This window comes from Mobula birostris, chromosome 17, assembly GCF_030028105.1.
Source record: "Mobula birostris isolate sMobBir1 chromosome 17, sMobBir1.hap1, whole genome shotgun sequence".
In the NCBI taxonomy this organism is placed as follows: Eukaryota; Metazoa; Chordata; class Chondrichthyes; order Myliobatiformes; family Myliobatidae; genus Mobula; species Mobula birostris.
In genome coordinates this window covers 34,688,347-34,704,741 of record NC_092386.1, presented here as the reverse complement: position 1 = coordinate 34,704,741, position 16,395 = coordinate 34,688,347, and the positions used below count along the sequence as shown (strand labels likewise).

The following is a 16,395-nucleotide window of genomic DNA, read 5'->3' as shown; positions in this document are numbered from 1 at the left end:
AAGAAGTTCAGTTAGCATTTAATTAGAGGCTTTTTAAAAATGCAACTTTAACCAGTAATTACGTTTACCTCTGGGATCATGACCAAACCAAACGTTAATCCAAAAAGAACCATATTGATCCCGTACATCCATCTTAGGAATATGAAATATGAAGCAACAGAAGACCCAAAGTGACCTGGTAAAGCCAAAAAAAGGTGGTTACTGCAAGCTTCACACAGTGATAATTTTGTGCCAATATACTGTGACGAGAATACACATAGATTAAGATGTTAGCTGTCCTGTGCTGGCACCAGTGGGATCAACAGTTGGTCTGCCACCTGTCTTCAGGAGAGAGAGAGATAAGGAAAACAATGAAGCAGCATTTGGAGATGTTAATGAAGGGACGGGAGAGAGTAACGGAAGGAGAGCTGTCAAGATCGGCTCCCCCTTTGAACCCTGAACTGTTTGAAGTGGTGGACAGGCGATACCCCAGCAGGGGGATAAAAAGGGACAGGTTCGCTAAGGCAAGACACACACGACACCCCGAGGTAACGAGACCCTGGAAGCGGTGCGTCTCTCACAGGTCGGTAGGAAGTTTTGGATGGCTGGTCGCGGGACAAGCCATAGACGCACAGGGTGGAAAGGCACGATTGGTGGGAACCTTGTGTGTGTCCACCCTTGCCTGGGTGCCAGGTCCACCGCAGAGAAACGATCGTATCTGGAAACAGACGGGTCACGGTCGGTGACCTCAGATGACATCACAAAGGACTCGCCCGAAAGCTGACTGCGAAGGTTTGTGTGGAAGCCGTTTGAATATTCACTCGTTTTGCTCTCTCTCTCCTTCCCCCAACACTGTCCATCTCCCACGGCAGCGATTACTGCGAACTGAACTGAACTAAATTGAACTGAACTTTGCGTCACTTTGAAACTGGTCATTTACCCCTAGACAATGATAGAGCTTGATTGATCCTGTTATCTTAATTCTGTGCACATGTGTGTTTATCATTGCTGAACTGTTGCATTTATTATCCTTTTGATTAGAGTACTGTGTTGCTTGTTTCTTTAATAAAACTTTCTTAGTTCTAGTAATCCAGACTCCAACTGAGTGATCCATTTCTGCTGGTTGGGCAACCCAGTTACGGGGTACGTAACAATACCTATCAAGCAAAGTACAGAAATGACAGAAAAAAAACAGGATTATTATTATAGTCAGTGAAGTAGGAAACATTAATTTGAAACTAGGAAACCAGGAGTGATGCTTTGGGGCACTATGAAGGCCATTAAGAAAAATGTCGGAACTTGCCCTGAACGTCAGCCACTATCTCAAAGGATATAGTTTCGGAACAGCGTAAGTGAAACATAGCTCTCCAATCTGCACTTACTGCACAAGCCTTTTCTCAATGACTTCCCTGACCTGCAAATGTGAGAACAATGTGCTCACACAGCATCACTCACACTTGTTCACAATCCAGCTAGATCTTTGATTCTCAACCCTGTCTTTGAATTGCAGACAGTGCTGGATAAGGTCTAATGTTTCTGTACACTACACTTCTGAGAAAAAAAATAGATCAGATTATGAAAGTGAGAGCAAGCGTTTTGAGCTCCTATCATGTGATTAGATTGTCAAAAAAGATTGTAAAAATAATCCCCTCTTGGGCAGATTGATAATAGTATTCCATCCTGAGATACACTGTACATCTTCAGAATCCAAATCAGCCTGAATCTATGCAGTGCTAGAATGAAATATTTTAGTTTATTTTAATCTACTTACAGGTAGCACAATAGTTATAGGGTTGTTTTACCTCCCAACAGATGCGCGAGTATGGAATGAATGGAAAAAGTAACAACTATCCAAATTTCTAAACCAGATGTTTGCACTTCTGAGAATCGTCAGCCAGATTCCTTTGTACTGTCTGTTTGAAACATGAGCAAAGTGAGAGAAGTGTAGGTGTGATAGTGTAGAGAGGTTGTCTCTTCTTTCTACCTAAAGGAAAGCTTTCAACTTACCTTGAGCACCTCTTCATCTTCCCATTAGTTACTGATCTACTTCTGTCTGGTGGAAAAGTCAGTTTGGTTTCCTCCTTTGCCAAGTGATGATCTGTGGGGCTGTATTTTAGTTACTTTTTTTTGCCAGCAGCTGCATTGTCTACCCTCCTAACTGCTGACAAGTTCATAGTTCTCTCAATTCATAATTTTTGTTGAAATTATCTTGTATAATCTGTTACACGCATAGGATGTATTGGCTTCTGTTGCCTCAACGGTGCAAAATTCATAAGTAAAGCAATTTTCATAAGCCAACAAGTATCAAGCCTGACACCAATTGCTGACAGACAATGAATTCAGGGGACAGGGTAAAAATCCAGAGTAAGTGAGCTCAGATCTTATTCATCTGCATTAGACTTTGACAAAAAATTCCAGGCAAGAAATGCTGAGCACTTAATTCTACGTTTGCCAACAAGACCGCTCTCCAACAGAATATTTTTTATTATTCTTCTTTAGAAGAGAAGTGAAGACGCAGCTCATTCGAACAGAAAGAAAGCAACTTTGTGAGTACAAGTTTATTTTTAAGATATCTAACTTCCAAAATTATCCTTCAGCAAAGCCAACACATTTCAAATGCATTTAATGCACTGAACATCGGAGCAATTTCCCATTCTACGTTGCTTCCAAAATTTATCTCTAACCTGCTGCTTTCATAAACCCTTCTTAGTGTTGATGAACCAGAACTAATTTCTAGACATTTATATTGAAATGTTAACTGTCTTATAAATACTAGGCAACATGCCAAAACATTTCATACTTGGAAAGTATCCTAGAGTATTTTATAAGAGACTTAATGATCACTGTTTTCTCCACTTACTTTCAATCTCTTTTATTTTCATTTCCCACGGAATGCAGGCAGTTTTGAAGTTCTCAAAGTCACGCTGAAACTTCATCCATTTCTGAAAGTTGATATTTGAATCATAGTCAGTTTCTCATCACAGTTACCTGAGAAAAATACTTTCATCATCTCATCAACCTACTGCTCACTAAGTCAGATAAAAGAATGATACCCTGTTTCCAGAGCAGTTTTATTCCTGAGTAGGGTATTGTCAAAAAAAAGGTACTTTTCACAGTATCCTGTCTGAGACTGAGAATGAGGCCGAGTCCATCTGTTTTGAGCAGGACTTCTTTGCGCAGAAGACCACATGACTGCAAATGAATCACTAATGGAAGGCAATGAATGCCCTAAAAGCCCAATGGATAAAGGAGACAGTGAATCCTATCGGGTAGTTCCTCAAGCAGACCACTTCATGACCAGAACTTCCAAAAGAGCATTGAGACCTTGCTTATTGCAAACAGTATGATTCTAGTCATGGAAAGGGCCCTCCCTATCAGATCCTTCATGTGCAGTTGAAATCTCAACACTACATGTTGCCCCATTGCTGGCTGTATTACAGATCAGACCATTGTCCATTTCCATCTAGAAAACATGTTTGCCAAGAAGATCTGGAAAGAGATGCAGTGGATTTTGGCAAGGCTCATCCTACATAGTTGTATGACTGAGAAGACTCTGTGCTCTACATGCACCCAGGAGTTCACACTGAGATAAACACCAACTGCACCTACAAGGTTATCAGTATGTTGAAAAATGCTCTGGTCTGAATGAAATTTGTCAGCATTCCAGTGCAAGGAGCTGTACACAAATGAATATTGCAAACTGGTACATTTCAAAGGAACATGTTGATCTGAGAGAGCATATTAAAGCCTGCTACGGCTGCTTCAAAGGACCACAATTTAGGACCATGGCCCATTGTCAACTGAGGAACTAGAACTCATGCGTAAGAAAAAATAACATTACTCTAACGTGAATTTTTGCCATCTCTGCACTGAGCGTAGAGACATTTGAATGTACTGTTTTTATATTTGAAAAGTTATGAATAAAATTCAGTTGTGGGTAAAAATGGTAGACTGGTTTGTGTGGGGATAAGGGAAGAAAACCTTTTCAACCAGAGATTGTTTGGAGTCTGGAAGTCATTACCTATGGATTTGGTTGAGACAAACTACCTCATCACATCTGTCAAGCACTTGGTGTGTATTTGAAGATCCTGACCCGTAACTCTATGAACTTGGTGTTGGAAAATGGGAGTGATCAACCATCATAGACATAATGTGCCAAATGGCCTCATTATATGTCATGAATTTTCTGGGTTCTGTTGCTCTAGTTCCCACAAAGTAGCACTGCCAGTCTATCTGAACTACAGGAATGACAGCATTTCACAAGAAGGTGATCCATCTCCTTCTCAAAGACAGCTAGAGACTATGAGTGCTGGCCTTGTCTTTAACTTACTTGTGGATTTTGATTTTTTATATATGTTTGTTTAAGGTAAGGTAAGAGAAAACTGTTGGCAACAGCAAATCTTGGACCCAAATGTTCAACGATATATTGAAAAGCATTCTGCATAGGCTCATTATGACAAGAAAATTCAGCAAATTCCAACCAACAAAGACTAAGTGGCTTTAAAGAAACAATAGATCAATTGATCAAAGGATATAGTTGTATCTCTATCCCAGGTTTGGGTCACTTACTTTGGTCATCATTACTTTATAGGCATAAAACTTTTTGCCTTTTCCTTTCCCAAGAGCACCTTCAAATTTCTCCACAAATTCCTGTGCTTCTCTGAAAATTGGACAAACATATCTTGATAAAGTAAAAGTTGAAACAAATGGCAAAACAGATCAGAAAATTTAGATTCATCATGTTGTATGATTAATTTCAACAGGACCATGAGCATTAAGAGAACACATCAATATCACAATTACATCTTTCAACAGACCAGAAAGATTATTATTTTAGTGATATGTCTATCAGATGGCCAAATATCTTTTCATTCATATTGTAACTGCTCAGCTAGGACAGTAGAGATGCCAGGCAGGATAGCAGAATGCTCCTCTTGCAGGATGTGGGAAGGTAGGGAGACCTCCAGTGTCCCTGATGGCTACAACTGCGAGAAGTCCATTCAGCTGCACTTTCCAACAATCCATGTTAAGGAGTTGGAGCTGGAACTCAATGAACTCCGGATCAGTTGGGAGGCTGAGGGGAGTGATAGATCAGACAAAAAGTGAGGTAGTTACAGTAAAGGTGCAGGAGACAGGAAGCTGGGTGATAGTCAGGAAAGGGAAAGAGGTTAAGGACCCAGTGCAGAGTACCCCTGTAGCCTTCCCCGTCAACAACAGGTATATCACTTTGGATACTGTTGAGGGGGGGTTGACTTAACACAGGAAAATCACACTGACTGGGTCTGTGGCACTGAATCTGTCTCTGTGACCCAGAAGGAAATGGGGTTGAAGAGGCATGCTGTGATGACAGGGGATTTGTTAGTTAGAAGAACAGACAGGAAGTTCTGTGGACAAGAACAAGATTCCCAGGTGGTATGTTGCCTCCTGGGTGCCAGGGTCCAGGAAATCTCAGATCAAGTCCTCAGCATTCTTAAATGGAAGGGTGAACAGCCAAAAGTCATGGTCCATGTAGATACCAATGACGTGGGTAGGACGACTGACAAGGGAGTTCACGGAGTTTGGTGCTAAGTTAAAGGGCAGGAACTCCAGGGTTGTGATCTCAGGATTGCTACCCGTGCCACATGCTAGTGAGGCCAGAACTAGGAAGAATACACAGTTTAATATGTGGCTAAGGAGTTGGTGTAGAAGGTAGGGCATAAGATTTTTGGATCATTGAGCTTTCTTCCAGGGAAGGTGGGAACTGTACAGAAGGGATGGTTTGCACCTGGCCTGGAGGGGGACTAATATCCTAGCAGGAAGATTTGTTAATGCTGCATGGTGGGGTTCAAACTAGAGTTGCAGGGGGATGGGAACCAGAGTGCCAGAACAGTTAGTGGAGAGGTTATAGCGGCAAAGATCGGTGAAACCTCAAAGCTAGGAATCAAAACGTTGAGCATGGTATGACTAGTGTCCTGAGCTGTGTGTATTTCAATGCAAGAAGTATTGTAGGAAAGGCGGGTGATAGAGCTGAGGATGAGGCAGCTAGTTTACACACAGGGGCAAGTTGTTGTGAGGAGAGGTTGTTGGCAAAGCAAAATTGAAGTCAACAGGATGAGTTGCAACATAAAAGGCAAACAAAATCGTAAAGAGTGAGTACAGGACTGAAGATGTTATATTTGAATGTGCGCAATATATGGAATAAGGTAAATGAACAAGCAGCACGGTTGCAGATTGGCAGGTACGATGTTGTAGGCATCACTGATACATTGCTGAAAGAAGATTATAGCTGGGAACTTGATGTCCATGAATGCACATTGTTTTGGAATGACAGGTAGGAAGGCAGAGGGTTTGATGTTGCTCATTTGGTTAAAAAAAATTAAATCAAACCATTAGGAAGAGGTGACATCTGGTCGGAAGTTGTTGAATCATTGTGTATAGAGCTAAGAAACTGCAAGGATAAAAACACCCTGATGGAAGTTACATGCAGACCCCCAAACAATAGTAAGGATGTGGTCTACAATTTACAGTGGGAGATAGGAAATGCATGCCAAAAGGGCAATGTTACAATAGTCATGGGGGATTTCAATATGCAGGTGGATTGGAAAAATCAGGTTAGTGCTGGATCCCAAGAGGGGAAGTTTCTAGAATGCCTACAAGATGGCTTTTTAGAGCAGCTCATGGTTAAGCCCACCAGGGGGTCAGCTATTCTGGATTGGGTGTTGTGCACCGAACTGAAATTGATTACAGAGCTTAAGGTAAAAGAGCCCTTAGAGGAAAGTGGTCATAATATGATCAAATTCACACTGAAATTTGAGAAGGTGATGCTAAAGCCAGATATATCAGTATTACAGTGGAGTAAAAACCAACAGAAGGCAACTAAAAAAGTCATTACAAAGGTAAAGATGGAATACAAAAGTAAGCTGGCCAATAATATTAAAGAGGATACCAAAAGTTTCTTCAGATACATAAAGTGTAAAAGAGAGGCGACAGTGAACATTAGACCTCTGGAAAATTATGCTATAAAGGTAGTAGTAAGAATCAAGGAAATGATGGATGGACCGAATAAGTATTTTGCATCAGTCTTCTCTGTAGACGATATTAGCAGCCTGGTGGAAGTTCCAGGTGCCGGGGATCATGAAGTGTGTGAAGTTACCATTACTAGAGAGAAGGTTCTCAGGAAGCTGAAAAGTCTGAAGGTAAATAAGTCACCTGTACCTGATGGTGTACACCCCAGTGTTCTGAAAGAGGTGGCTGAAGAGATTTTGCAGGCATTGGCAATGATCTTTGAAGAATCATTAGATTCTGAAATGCTTCTGGAAGACTGGAAAATTGCAAATGTCACTCCACTCTTCAAGAAGGGAGAGAGGTGGAAGTAAGGAAACTATAGGTCAGTTAGTCTGATCTCAGTGGTTGGGAAGATGTTGGAGTTAATTATTAAGGATGAGTCTCAGGGTACTTGGAGGCACATGATAAAATAGGCTATAGTCAGCATAGATTCCTCAAGGGAAAATCCTGCCTGACAAATCTGTTTGAATTATTTGAAGAAATAACAAGCAGGATAGACAAAGGAGAATCAGTAGATGTTGTGTACTTGAATTTTCAGAAGTCCTTTGACAAGGTGCCATACATGAGGCTACTTAACAAGCTATGAGCCCATTTTATTACAGGAAAGAACCTAGTATGGTAAAGCAGTGACTGATTGGTATGAGACAAAGAGTGGGAATAAAGGGAACCTTTCCTGGTTGGCTGCCGGTGACCAGTGGTGTTCACTTTACTTTATATGTCGGTGATTTAGATGATGGCTTTGTTACAAAGCTTGCAGGCAATATAAAGAAAGGTGGAGGGGCAAGAGGTTTAGAGGAAGTAGAGAAGCTACAGAAAGGCTTAGACAGATTAGGGGAATGGGTAAAGAAATGGCAGATGGAATACAGTGCCAGGAAGTGTATGTCATGTACTTGGGTAGAAGAAATGTAAGTGTTGACTATTTTCTAAATGGAGAGAAAATACAAAAACCTGAGGCGCAAATGGTCCTGGGAGTTCTTGTGCTGGATTCCCTAAAGGTTAATTTGCAGGTTAAGCCTGTGGTGAGGAAGACAAATGCGATGTTAGCATTTCAAGAGGACCAGAATATAAAGGCAAAGGGCGTAACGTGAGACTTTATAAAGCACTGCTGAGGCCTCATTTGGAGTATTTTGAAAAGTTTTGGGCCCCTTATCTTGGAAAGGGTGTATTGAAACTAGAGAGGGTTCAAAGGAGGTTCACAAAAATTATTCCGGGATTGAATGGCTTGGCATATGAAGACAGTTGATGGCTCTGTGTCTGTAATCACTAGAATTCAGAAGAATGAGGGGTGACCTCATTAAAACCTATCAAATAGTGTAAGGCCTTGATAGAGCGGATATGGAGAGGATGTTTCCAACGCTGGGAGAGTCTAAAACCAGAAGACACAGCCTCAGAATAAAGGGCCATCCTTTTAGAATAGAGATGAGGAGGAATTTATATCACCAGAGAGTGGTGAATCTGTGGAATTCTTTGCCACAGGCAGCTGTGGAGGCCAAGTCTTTATGTATTTTTAACTCAGAGGTTGATGCATTCTTGATTGGTCAGGGGATGAAGGGATATGGAGAGAAGGCAAGAGATTGGGGCTTAGAGGAAATTTGGATCAGCCATGATGAAATGGCAGAGCATAATCGAAGAGCCAAATCGCCCAATTCTGCTCCTTTCTCTTACGAACTTATTATAACTACATTGGGCTAAATAAGACAAGTCAAAGGCCTTCATAACTTGTAAAACCAGCAATTGGCCAATGTCATAGCGTTTGAACATCCTAAAACTTTGAAAAATCATCTGGGCTAAAATGGCAATAGTTATTTATTTCAGCTCTGTAATGTAGAAATATTGAGATATATACTTGCTTTGACTTTTAATCAGCTTTTAAAGGTCTTTCAGATCTAGATCTTAATATGCTACTCTAAGCAAGTATATAGGGTGAATAACATGTCGTGGTGAGTTCGTGGTTTCCATTGCAGAAAAAGGACATGTTAGAAATCCTCAGGTCTGGAAAGAGTAGTGAAATCTGACCAGTAATTAGACCCTGAGAATGTAAGGAATAGGAATAGATGCCAATGACCTCCAGAACCTTTACTGCTATATATACAACCATGGCTGATTTTCCATCTCAGTCTACTTTCCCACTTAATGTCTTCAACTACTGTGGAATCCAGTTGTTGACTGAATAAACAGCCTATTGAAAGCAGATAACTCCAAAGAGTCACAAAGTGAAGACACGCACGTCAAAGTTGCTGGTGAACGCAGCAGGCCAGGCAGCATCTCCAGGAAGAGGTACAGTCGACGTTTCGGGCCGAGAATTATCTTTTAATCTGAGCTAAAATAGTCAATGATCATCTTATTCAATCATTAACTTGCAGTGGTCAATATCTAAGCTCACACATGAAGAATGACAATGAATGACAATCCATTGTTCAGTATGTGAGTTAGCAGCTTCTGGAGAGGAAGGCAGTAAAGCTAACTGTAGAAGCTATACCTATTAGTCTTCAAAGCTGATTTCATTTGGAACTCTAATGCTGAGAAGAATCATTCTATGTTCAGCTCTTATTTAAATTGATCATTACACTCATTACCTTTAATACAGCAAGTAATTTCATTTCAATGAATGAAGCCTCAAACAAGTTATTAAAATCTCTACATAGTGAATTTAACAGGAAGAGCAACACACATCAAAGTTGCTGGTGAACGCAGCAGGCCAGGCAGCATCTCTAGGAAGAGGTGCAGTCGACGTTTCAGGCTGAGACCCTTCGTCAGGACTAACTGAAGGAAGAGGGAGTAAGAGATTTGGAAGTGGGAGGGGGAGGGGGAGATCCAAAATGATAGGAGAAGACGGGAGGGGGAGGGATGGAGCCAAGAGCTGGACAGGTGATTGGCAAAAGGGATACGAGAGGATCATGGGACAGGAGGTCCGGGAAGAAAGACAAGGAGGGGGGTGACCCAGAGGATGGGCAAGGGGTATATTCAGAGGGACAGAGGGAGAAAAAGGAGAGTGAGAGAATGAATGTGTGTATAAAAATAAGTAACGGATGGGGTACGAGGGAGAGGTGGGGCATTAGCGGAAGTTAGAGGAGTCGATGTTCATGCCATCAGGTTGGAGGCTACCCAGACGGAATATAAGGTGTTGTTCCTCCAACCTGAGTGTGGCTTCATCTCTACAGTAGAGGAGGCCGTGGATGGACATGTCAGAATGGGAATGGAATGTGGAATTAAAATGTGTGGCCACTGGGAGATCCTGCTTTCTCTGGCGGACAGAACGTAGGTGTTCAGCAAAGTGGTCTCCAAGTCTGCGTCGGGTCTCGCCAATATATAAAAGGCCACATCGGGAGCACCGGACGCACTATATCACCCCAGCCTCACCTGGAAGGACTGTTTGGGGCCCTGAATGGTGGTAAGGGAGGAAGTGTTGCCTCACCTGGAAGGACTGTTTGGGGCCCTGAATGGTGGTAAGGGAGGAAGTGTAAGGGCATGTGTAGCACTTGTTCCTCTTACACGGATAAGTGCCAGGAGGGAGATCAGTGGGGAGGGATGGGGGGAACGAATGGACAAGGGAGTTGCGTAGGGAGCGATCTCTGCGGAATGCAGAGAGAGGGGGGGAGGGAAAGATGTGCTTAGTGGTGGGATCCCGTTGGAGGTGGCGGAAGTTACAGAGAATAATATGTTGGACCCGGAGGCTGGTGGGGTGGTAGGTGAGGACCAGGGGAACCCTATTCCTAGTGGGGTGGCAGGAGGATGGAGTGAGAGCAGATGTACGTGAAATGGGGGAGATGCGTTTAAGAGCAGAGTTGATAGTGGAGGAAGGGAAGCCCCTTTCTTTAAAAAAGGAAGACATCTCCCTCGTCCTAGAATGAAAAGCCTCATCCTGAGAGCAGATGCGGCGGAGACGGAGGAATTGCGAGAAGGGGATGGCGTTTTTGCAAGAGACAGGGTGAGAAGAGGAATAGTCCAGATATCTGTGAGAGTCAGTAGGCTTATAGTAGACATCAGTGGATAAGCTGTCTCCAGAGACAGAGACAGAAAGATCTAGAAAGGGGAGGGAGTTGTCGGAAATGGACCAGGTAAACTTGAGGGCAGGGTGAAAGTTGGAGGCAAAGTTAATAAAGTCAACGAGCTCTGCATGCGTGCAGGAAGCAGCGCCAATGCAGTCGTCGATGTAGCGAAGGAAAAGTGGGGGACAGATACCAGAATAGGCACGGAACATAGATTGTTCCACAAAGCCAACAAAAAGGCAGGCATAGCTAGGACCCATACGGGTGCCCATAGCTACACCTTTAGTTTGGAGGAAGTGGGAGGAGCCAAAGGAGAAATTATTAAGATTAAGGACTAATTCCGCTAGATGGAGCAGAGTGGTGGTAGAGGGGAACTGATTAGGTCTGGAATCCAAAAACAGGAAGAGTTTTTTTTTTAATTTTAATGTGCATATTTTGTAGCAATAAGTGTTATAGCAGTTAAAAATAACATGTAATCAAATCGTAATCAATTACCTCAGCACATTTGATAGAAAAGAAACCTGTATGTATCAATGGGTATTAAACCTAATGAAACAAAGGGATTTGCCATTGACACATTTTAAGGATTTTTCCAGTTTTCCAACTGAAATATATTGCAATATGAATGTGTGGTCAATTAGAAGTTAAATGTTAGGGTTGAGTTAAAACTAATGTGTCCATGCAAACCGATCGGGTGTCTAGCTAAAGGGTTGTTTACCCTTTTAGATCTTATTCAGCTCCATTCATTTCAAATATTATTCATTTTGGCTCTGCGGGCAGTTGGAGATCCTTCTAAAGCAGGCATGTTTATCACAAATCTTCACAAATCAGAATTCCATCAGCCCTACAAGACCCAATCGTGACCTGAACTAATCTGGTTTAAGTACTTTGAGTGTACCTCTCGGCAAGAAGGTATTGCTGACTCACCCTGTACCTTATTTATTTCATTCCTGAGATAACAGTGCAAAATAGGTCCTTCCAGCTCTTTGAGCCACACTGCCCACCAACCCTAGCCTAATACAAAACAATTTACACTGACCAATTAACTTATCAACTGGTACGTCTTTAGACCGTGGGAGGAAACCCACGCAGTCACGAGGAGAATATACAAACTCCTTACAGACAGCAGTGGGATTGAACCCGGGCTGCTCGTACCGTAAAGTGATGTGCTAACCACTACATACCCGACACTTGCCTGAAGGGAGAAGAGCACCTTCTGGGTAGGTAAGCTCCATCTCCCTTCCTCATCACTTCCACATCACCATCCTGACAACACCTCCTTGCCTTTCACCTGTATCTACCAGGTAGCCAAATATCAGCCAATCGTAACCTGGAATTTAAATGAGGCCTGGGATTTCAGATGCGCAAGACTGAAACTATCACCAGTCACCTTCCACTCTTTCCTACCTGCCCATAGCTCACAGTGAATTTGTTACTTATGTCTTATTAAGACTTTATAACACAACTGTAATCAATTATGAAACAGAAACATTTACTTCAGTAGTTGCAACTTCTGCTTCATAGGCCAGGGCTTATTTCGTAAAGTTGCAATGAGTTTCTTCTTTTCTTCCACTTCATCCTTCAGTTTAGCCATATTTTCTTCTGTAATGACTTCTTCTTCATCAGATTTTTCTTCAGAGCTAAAATCAAAAACAAAACATTTAACAAGATATTGTTCTGATGGTAACAACCCTCAAATAGAAAAGAGCAAACGATAGAAACAGAGAAACATAGGAAACCTTCAGCACAATACAGGCCCTTCGGCCCACAAAGTTGCGCCAAACATGTCCATACATTAGAAATTACCAAGGGTTACCCATAGCCCTCTATTTTTCTGAGCTCCATGTACCTGTCAAGGAGTCTCTTAAAAGACCCTATTGTATCTGCCTCCACCGCTGTCGCCGGCAGCCCATTCCACGCTCTCACCACTCTCTGCGTAAAAAACTTACCCCAGACATCTCCTCTGTGCCTGCTTCCAAGCACCTTAAAGCTGTGCCCTCTTGTGCCAGCCATTTCAGCTCTGGGAAAAAGCCTCTGACTATCCACACGATCAATGCCTCTCATCATCTTATACACCTCTATCTGGTCACCTTTCATCCTCCGTCGCTCCAAGGAGAAAAGGCCGAGTTCACTCAACCTATTCTCATAAGGCATGCTCCCCAATCCAGGCAACATCCTTGTAAATCTCCTCTGCACCCTTTCTATGGTTTCCACATCCTTCCCATAGTGAGGCGACCAGAACTGAGCACAGTACTCCAAGTAGGGCCTGACCAGGGTCCTATATAGCTGCAACATTACCTCTCGGCTCTTAAACTCAATCCCACAATTGATGAAGGCCAATGCACCGTATGCTCTCTTAACCACAGAGCCAACCTGCGCAGCAGCTTTGAGTGTCTTATGGACTCGGACCCCAAGATCCCTCTGATCCTCCACACTGCCAAGAGTCTTACCATTAATACTATATTCTGTCATCATATTTGACCTACTAAAATGAACCACCTCACACTTATCTGGGTTGAACTCCATCTGCCACTTCTCAGCCCAGTTTTGCATCCTATCAATGTCCCGCTGTAACCTCTGACAGCCCTCCACACTATCCACAACACCCCCAACCTTTGTGTTATCAGCAAATTTACTAACTCTTCCCTCCACTTCCTCATCCAGGTCATTTATAAAAATCACGAAGAGTAGGGGTCCCAGAACAGATCCCTGAGGCACACCTTTGGTCACCGATCTCCATGCAGAATATGACCCATCTACAACCACTCTTTGCCAGCTGCAAGCCAGTTCTAGATCCACAAACAATGTCCCCTTGGATCCCATGCCTCCTTACTTTCTCAATAAGCTTTGCATGGGGTACCTTGTCAAATGCCTTGCTGAAATCCATATACACTACATTTACTGCTCTACCTTCATCAATGTGTTTAGACACATTTTCAAAAAATTCAGTCAGGCTTGTAAAGCACGGCCTACCTTTTACAAAACCATGCTTACTATTCCTAATCATATTATGTCTCTCCAAATGTTCATAACTCCTGCCTCTCGGGATCTTCTCCATCAACTCACCAACCACTGGCCTGATATGTTACAACTTTACTTTATTTCTTAGTATCAGTCTTTTCATTATTGCTGCTGTCTCACATCATAGATCATTCATCTTCAGTCAATTTAAAACAGTAAGCCATTGTAATTCTTCAAAATAAATTAAACTATACTATTTATATCAAATAAACTCTTAACTTTAATTATCCCCAAAACAGGTGTTTAAATTTTCAATTACTCCAACATAGGTTCCTAATACATCTGTAAAATGCATCGGGATTCTCTTTAATCTGATTTGCCAAGGACATTTCATGGTCCATTACAGCTCCACCTACATATTATTTCAAGAAACTCCATAAGACCACAAGAGATAGCAGCAGAGTTAAGCCATTTGGCCCATCAAGTCTTGTCTACAATTTCATCATGGCTGATGTGTTTTCCCTCTGAACCTCATTCTCCTACTTTCATCCTGCAACCTTCCATGCCCTGAGTAATCAAGAACCTATCTACTACCACTTTAAACACACTCAATGACCTGGCCTCCTTAGCCACCTGTGGCAACAAATTCCTCAAATTCACCACACTCTGACTAAAAAAGTTCCTTCTAAATGGACGTACCTCTATTCTGAGGCTCTGCCCTCTGTCCTAGACTCCCCCCACTATAGAAAATATCCTCTCCACTTCACCTTTCAATATTTGATAGATTTCAATGAGATCCCCCCTCATTCTACAAAATTCCAGTGAATACAGGCCCAGAGCCATCAAATGTTCCTCATACTATAAACCTTTCAATCTCGGAGTCATTCTCGTGAAGTTCCTCTGAACCCTCTCCAACGTCAACACACCCTTTCTTAAATAAGGTGCCCAAAACAGCTTACAATATTTCAAGTGAAGCCTCATGAGTGCCTCTAAAGTTTCAGCATTATATACTTGCACTTATATTCTAGTCCTCTCGAAATGAATGCTGACATTCTATTTGCCTTTCTCATCACTGACTCATCCAGCAAGTTAACCATTAGGGAATCCTACATGAAGACTCCCAAGTCCCTTTGCACTTCAGAATGTGAATTCATTGCACATTTAGAAAATAATCTTTGCTTTTGCTCCTTCTACGAAAGTGCATGACCATACACTTCCTGGCACTGTATTCCATCTACCATTTCTTTATCCATTCTCCTAATCTGTCCAAGTCCTTCTGCAGCCTCCCTGCTTCCTCAGCAAAACCTGTCCCTCCGCCTAACTTCGAATTGCCCACAAAGCCATCAATTCCATCATCCAAATCATTGACTTAAAACATAAAAAGTAGTGGCCCCAGCACAATCCCCTGTGGGACACTACTAGTCACCGGAAAGAGCACCCTTTATTCCCACTCTTTACCTCCTGCCAATCATGCCAGTAACTTCCTTATAATAGCAGCCTCATGTGCAAAACCTTGTCAAAGCCCTTTTGAAAATTCAAGTACACAATATCCACCAATTCTCCTCTGTGTATCCTGCTTATTATTACCTCGGAGAATTCCAACAGGTTTGTCAGGCAAGATTGTCCCTTAGGGTAACCATTCTGACTGTGGCTTATTTTATCGTGTGCCTCCACGTATCCTGAGACCTCATCCTTAACAATCAACTTCAACATCTTCCCAAACACTGAGGTCAGGGTAACTGACCTATTATTCCCTTTCTTCTGCCTCCCTCCCTTCTTGAAGAGAGGAGTGACATTTGCAAATTGTCAATCCTCCAGAACCATGCCAGGATCTGGTGATCTTGAAAGATCATTATTAATGCCTACACAGTCTCTGTAGTTACCTCTTTCACAACCCTGGAGTGTAGTTCATCTGGTCCAGATGTCTTTTCTACCTTCAGATCTTTCAGTTTCCCAAGCACTTCCTCCCTAGTAATAACAATTGCGCTCTCTTCTGCCCCCTGACACTCTCAAACCTCCAGCATACTGCTAGTGTCTTCCACAGTTAAGGAAAATGCAAAATACTTATTTAATTCATCCATCAGTTCCTTCTCCCCCATTGTTACATCATTTTCCAGTGGTCCGATGTCCACTGTCATCTCTCTTTTACATTTAATATATCTGTAAAAGTTTTTGGTATCCTTCTTTGATATTATTGGCTAGCTTACCTTCATATTTCATCTTTTCCCTCCTTATGGCTTTTTAGTTGCCTGCTGTAGGTTTTTACTAGTTTCCAAATGCTCTAATTTCCACTAATTTTTGCTCCTTTACTTTTATAAAACCATAGAACATGACAGCACAGAAACAGGCCTTTTGGCCCTTCTTGGCTGTGCCGAACTATTTTTCTGCCTAGTCCCACTGACCTGCACCTGGACCATATCCC

The 16,395-nt window shown here is 42.3% G+C and overlaps 1 protein-coding gene across 1 annotated transcript in view; it reads right to left on the bottom strand.

Moving 5' to 3' along the window:
• Nucleotides 1–12,642, bottom strand: part of tmc1 (transmembrane channel-like 1) — a 39,370-nt gene extending 26,728 nt beyond the window's left edge. Inside the window, exons 1-4 of the mRNA XM_072281032.1 lie at nucleotides 12,509–12,642; nucleotides 4,549–4,639; nucleotides 2,840–2,921; nucleotides 69–175 (exon numbers count right to left, since the gene is read on the bottom strand). Of these exons, the coding sequence (XP_072137133.1) occupies nucleotides 69–175; nucleotides 2,840–2,921; nucleotides 4,549–4,639; nucleotides 12,509–12,606 (378 nt within the window). The 5' untranslated portion in view covers nucleotides 12,607–12,642. The remainder of the gene's footprint in view (nucleotides 1–68; nucleotides 176–2,839; nucleotides 2,922–4,548; nucleotides 4,640–12,508) is intronic.
• Nucleotides 12,643–16,395: the final 3,753 nt, after the last annotated feature.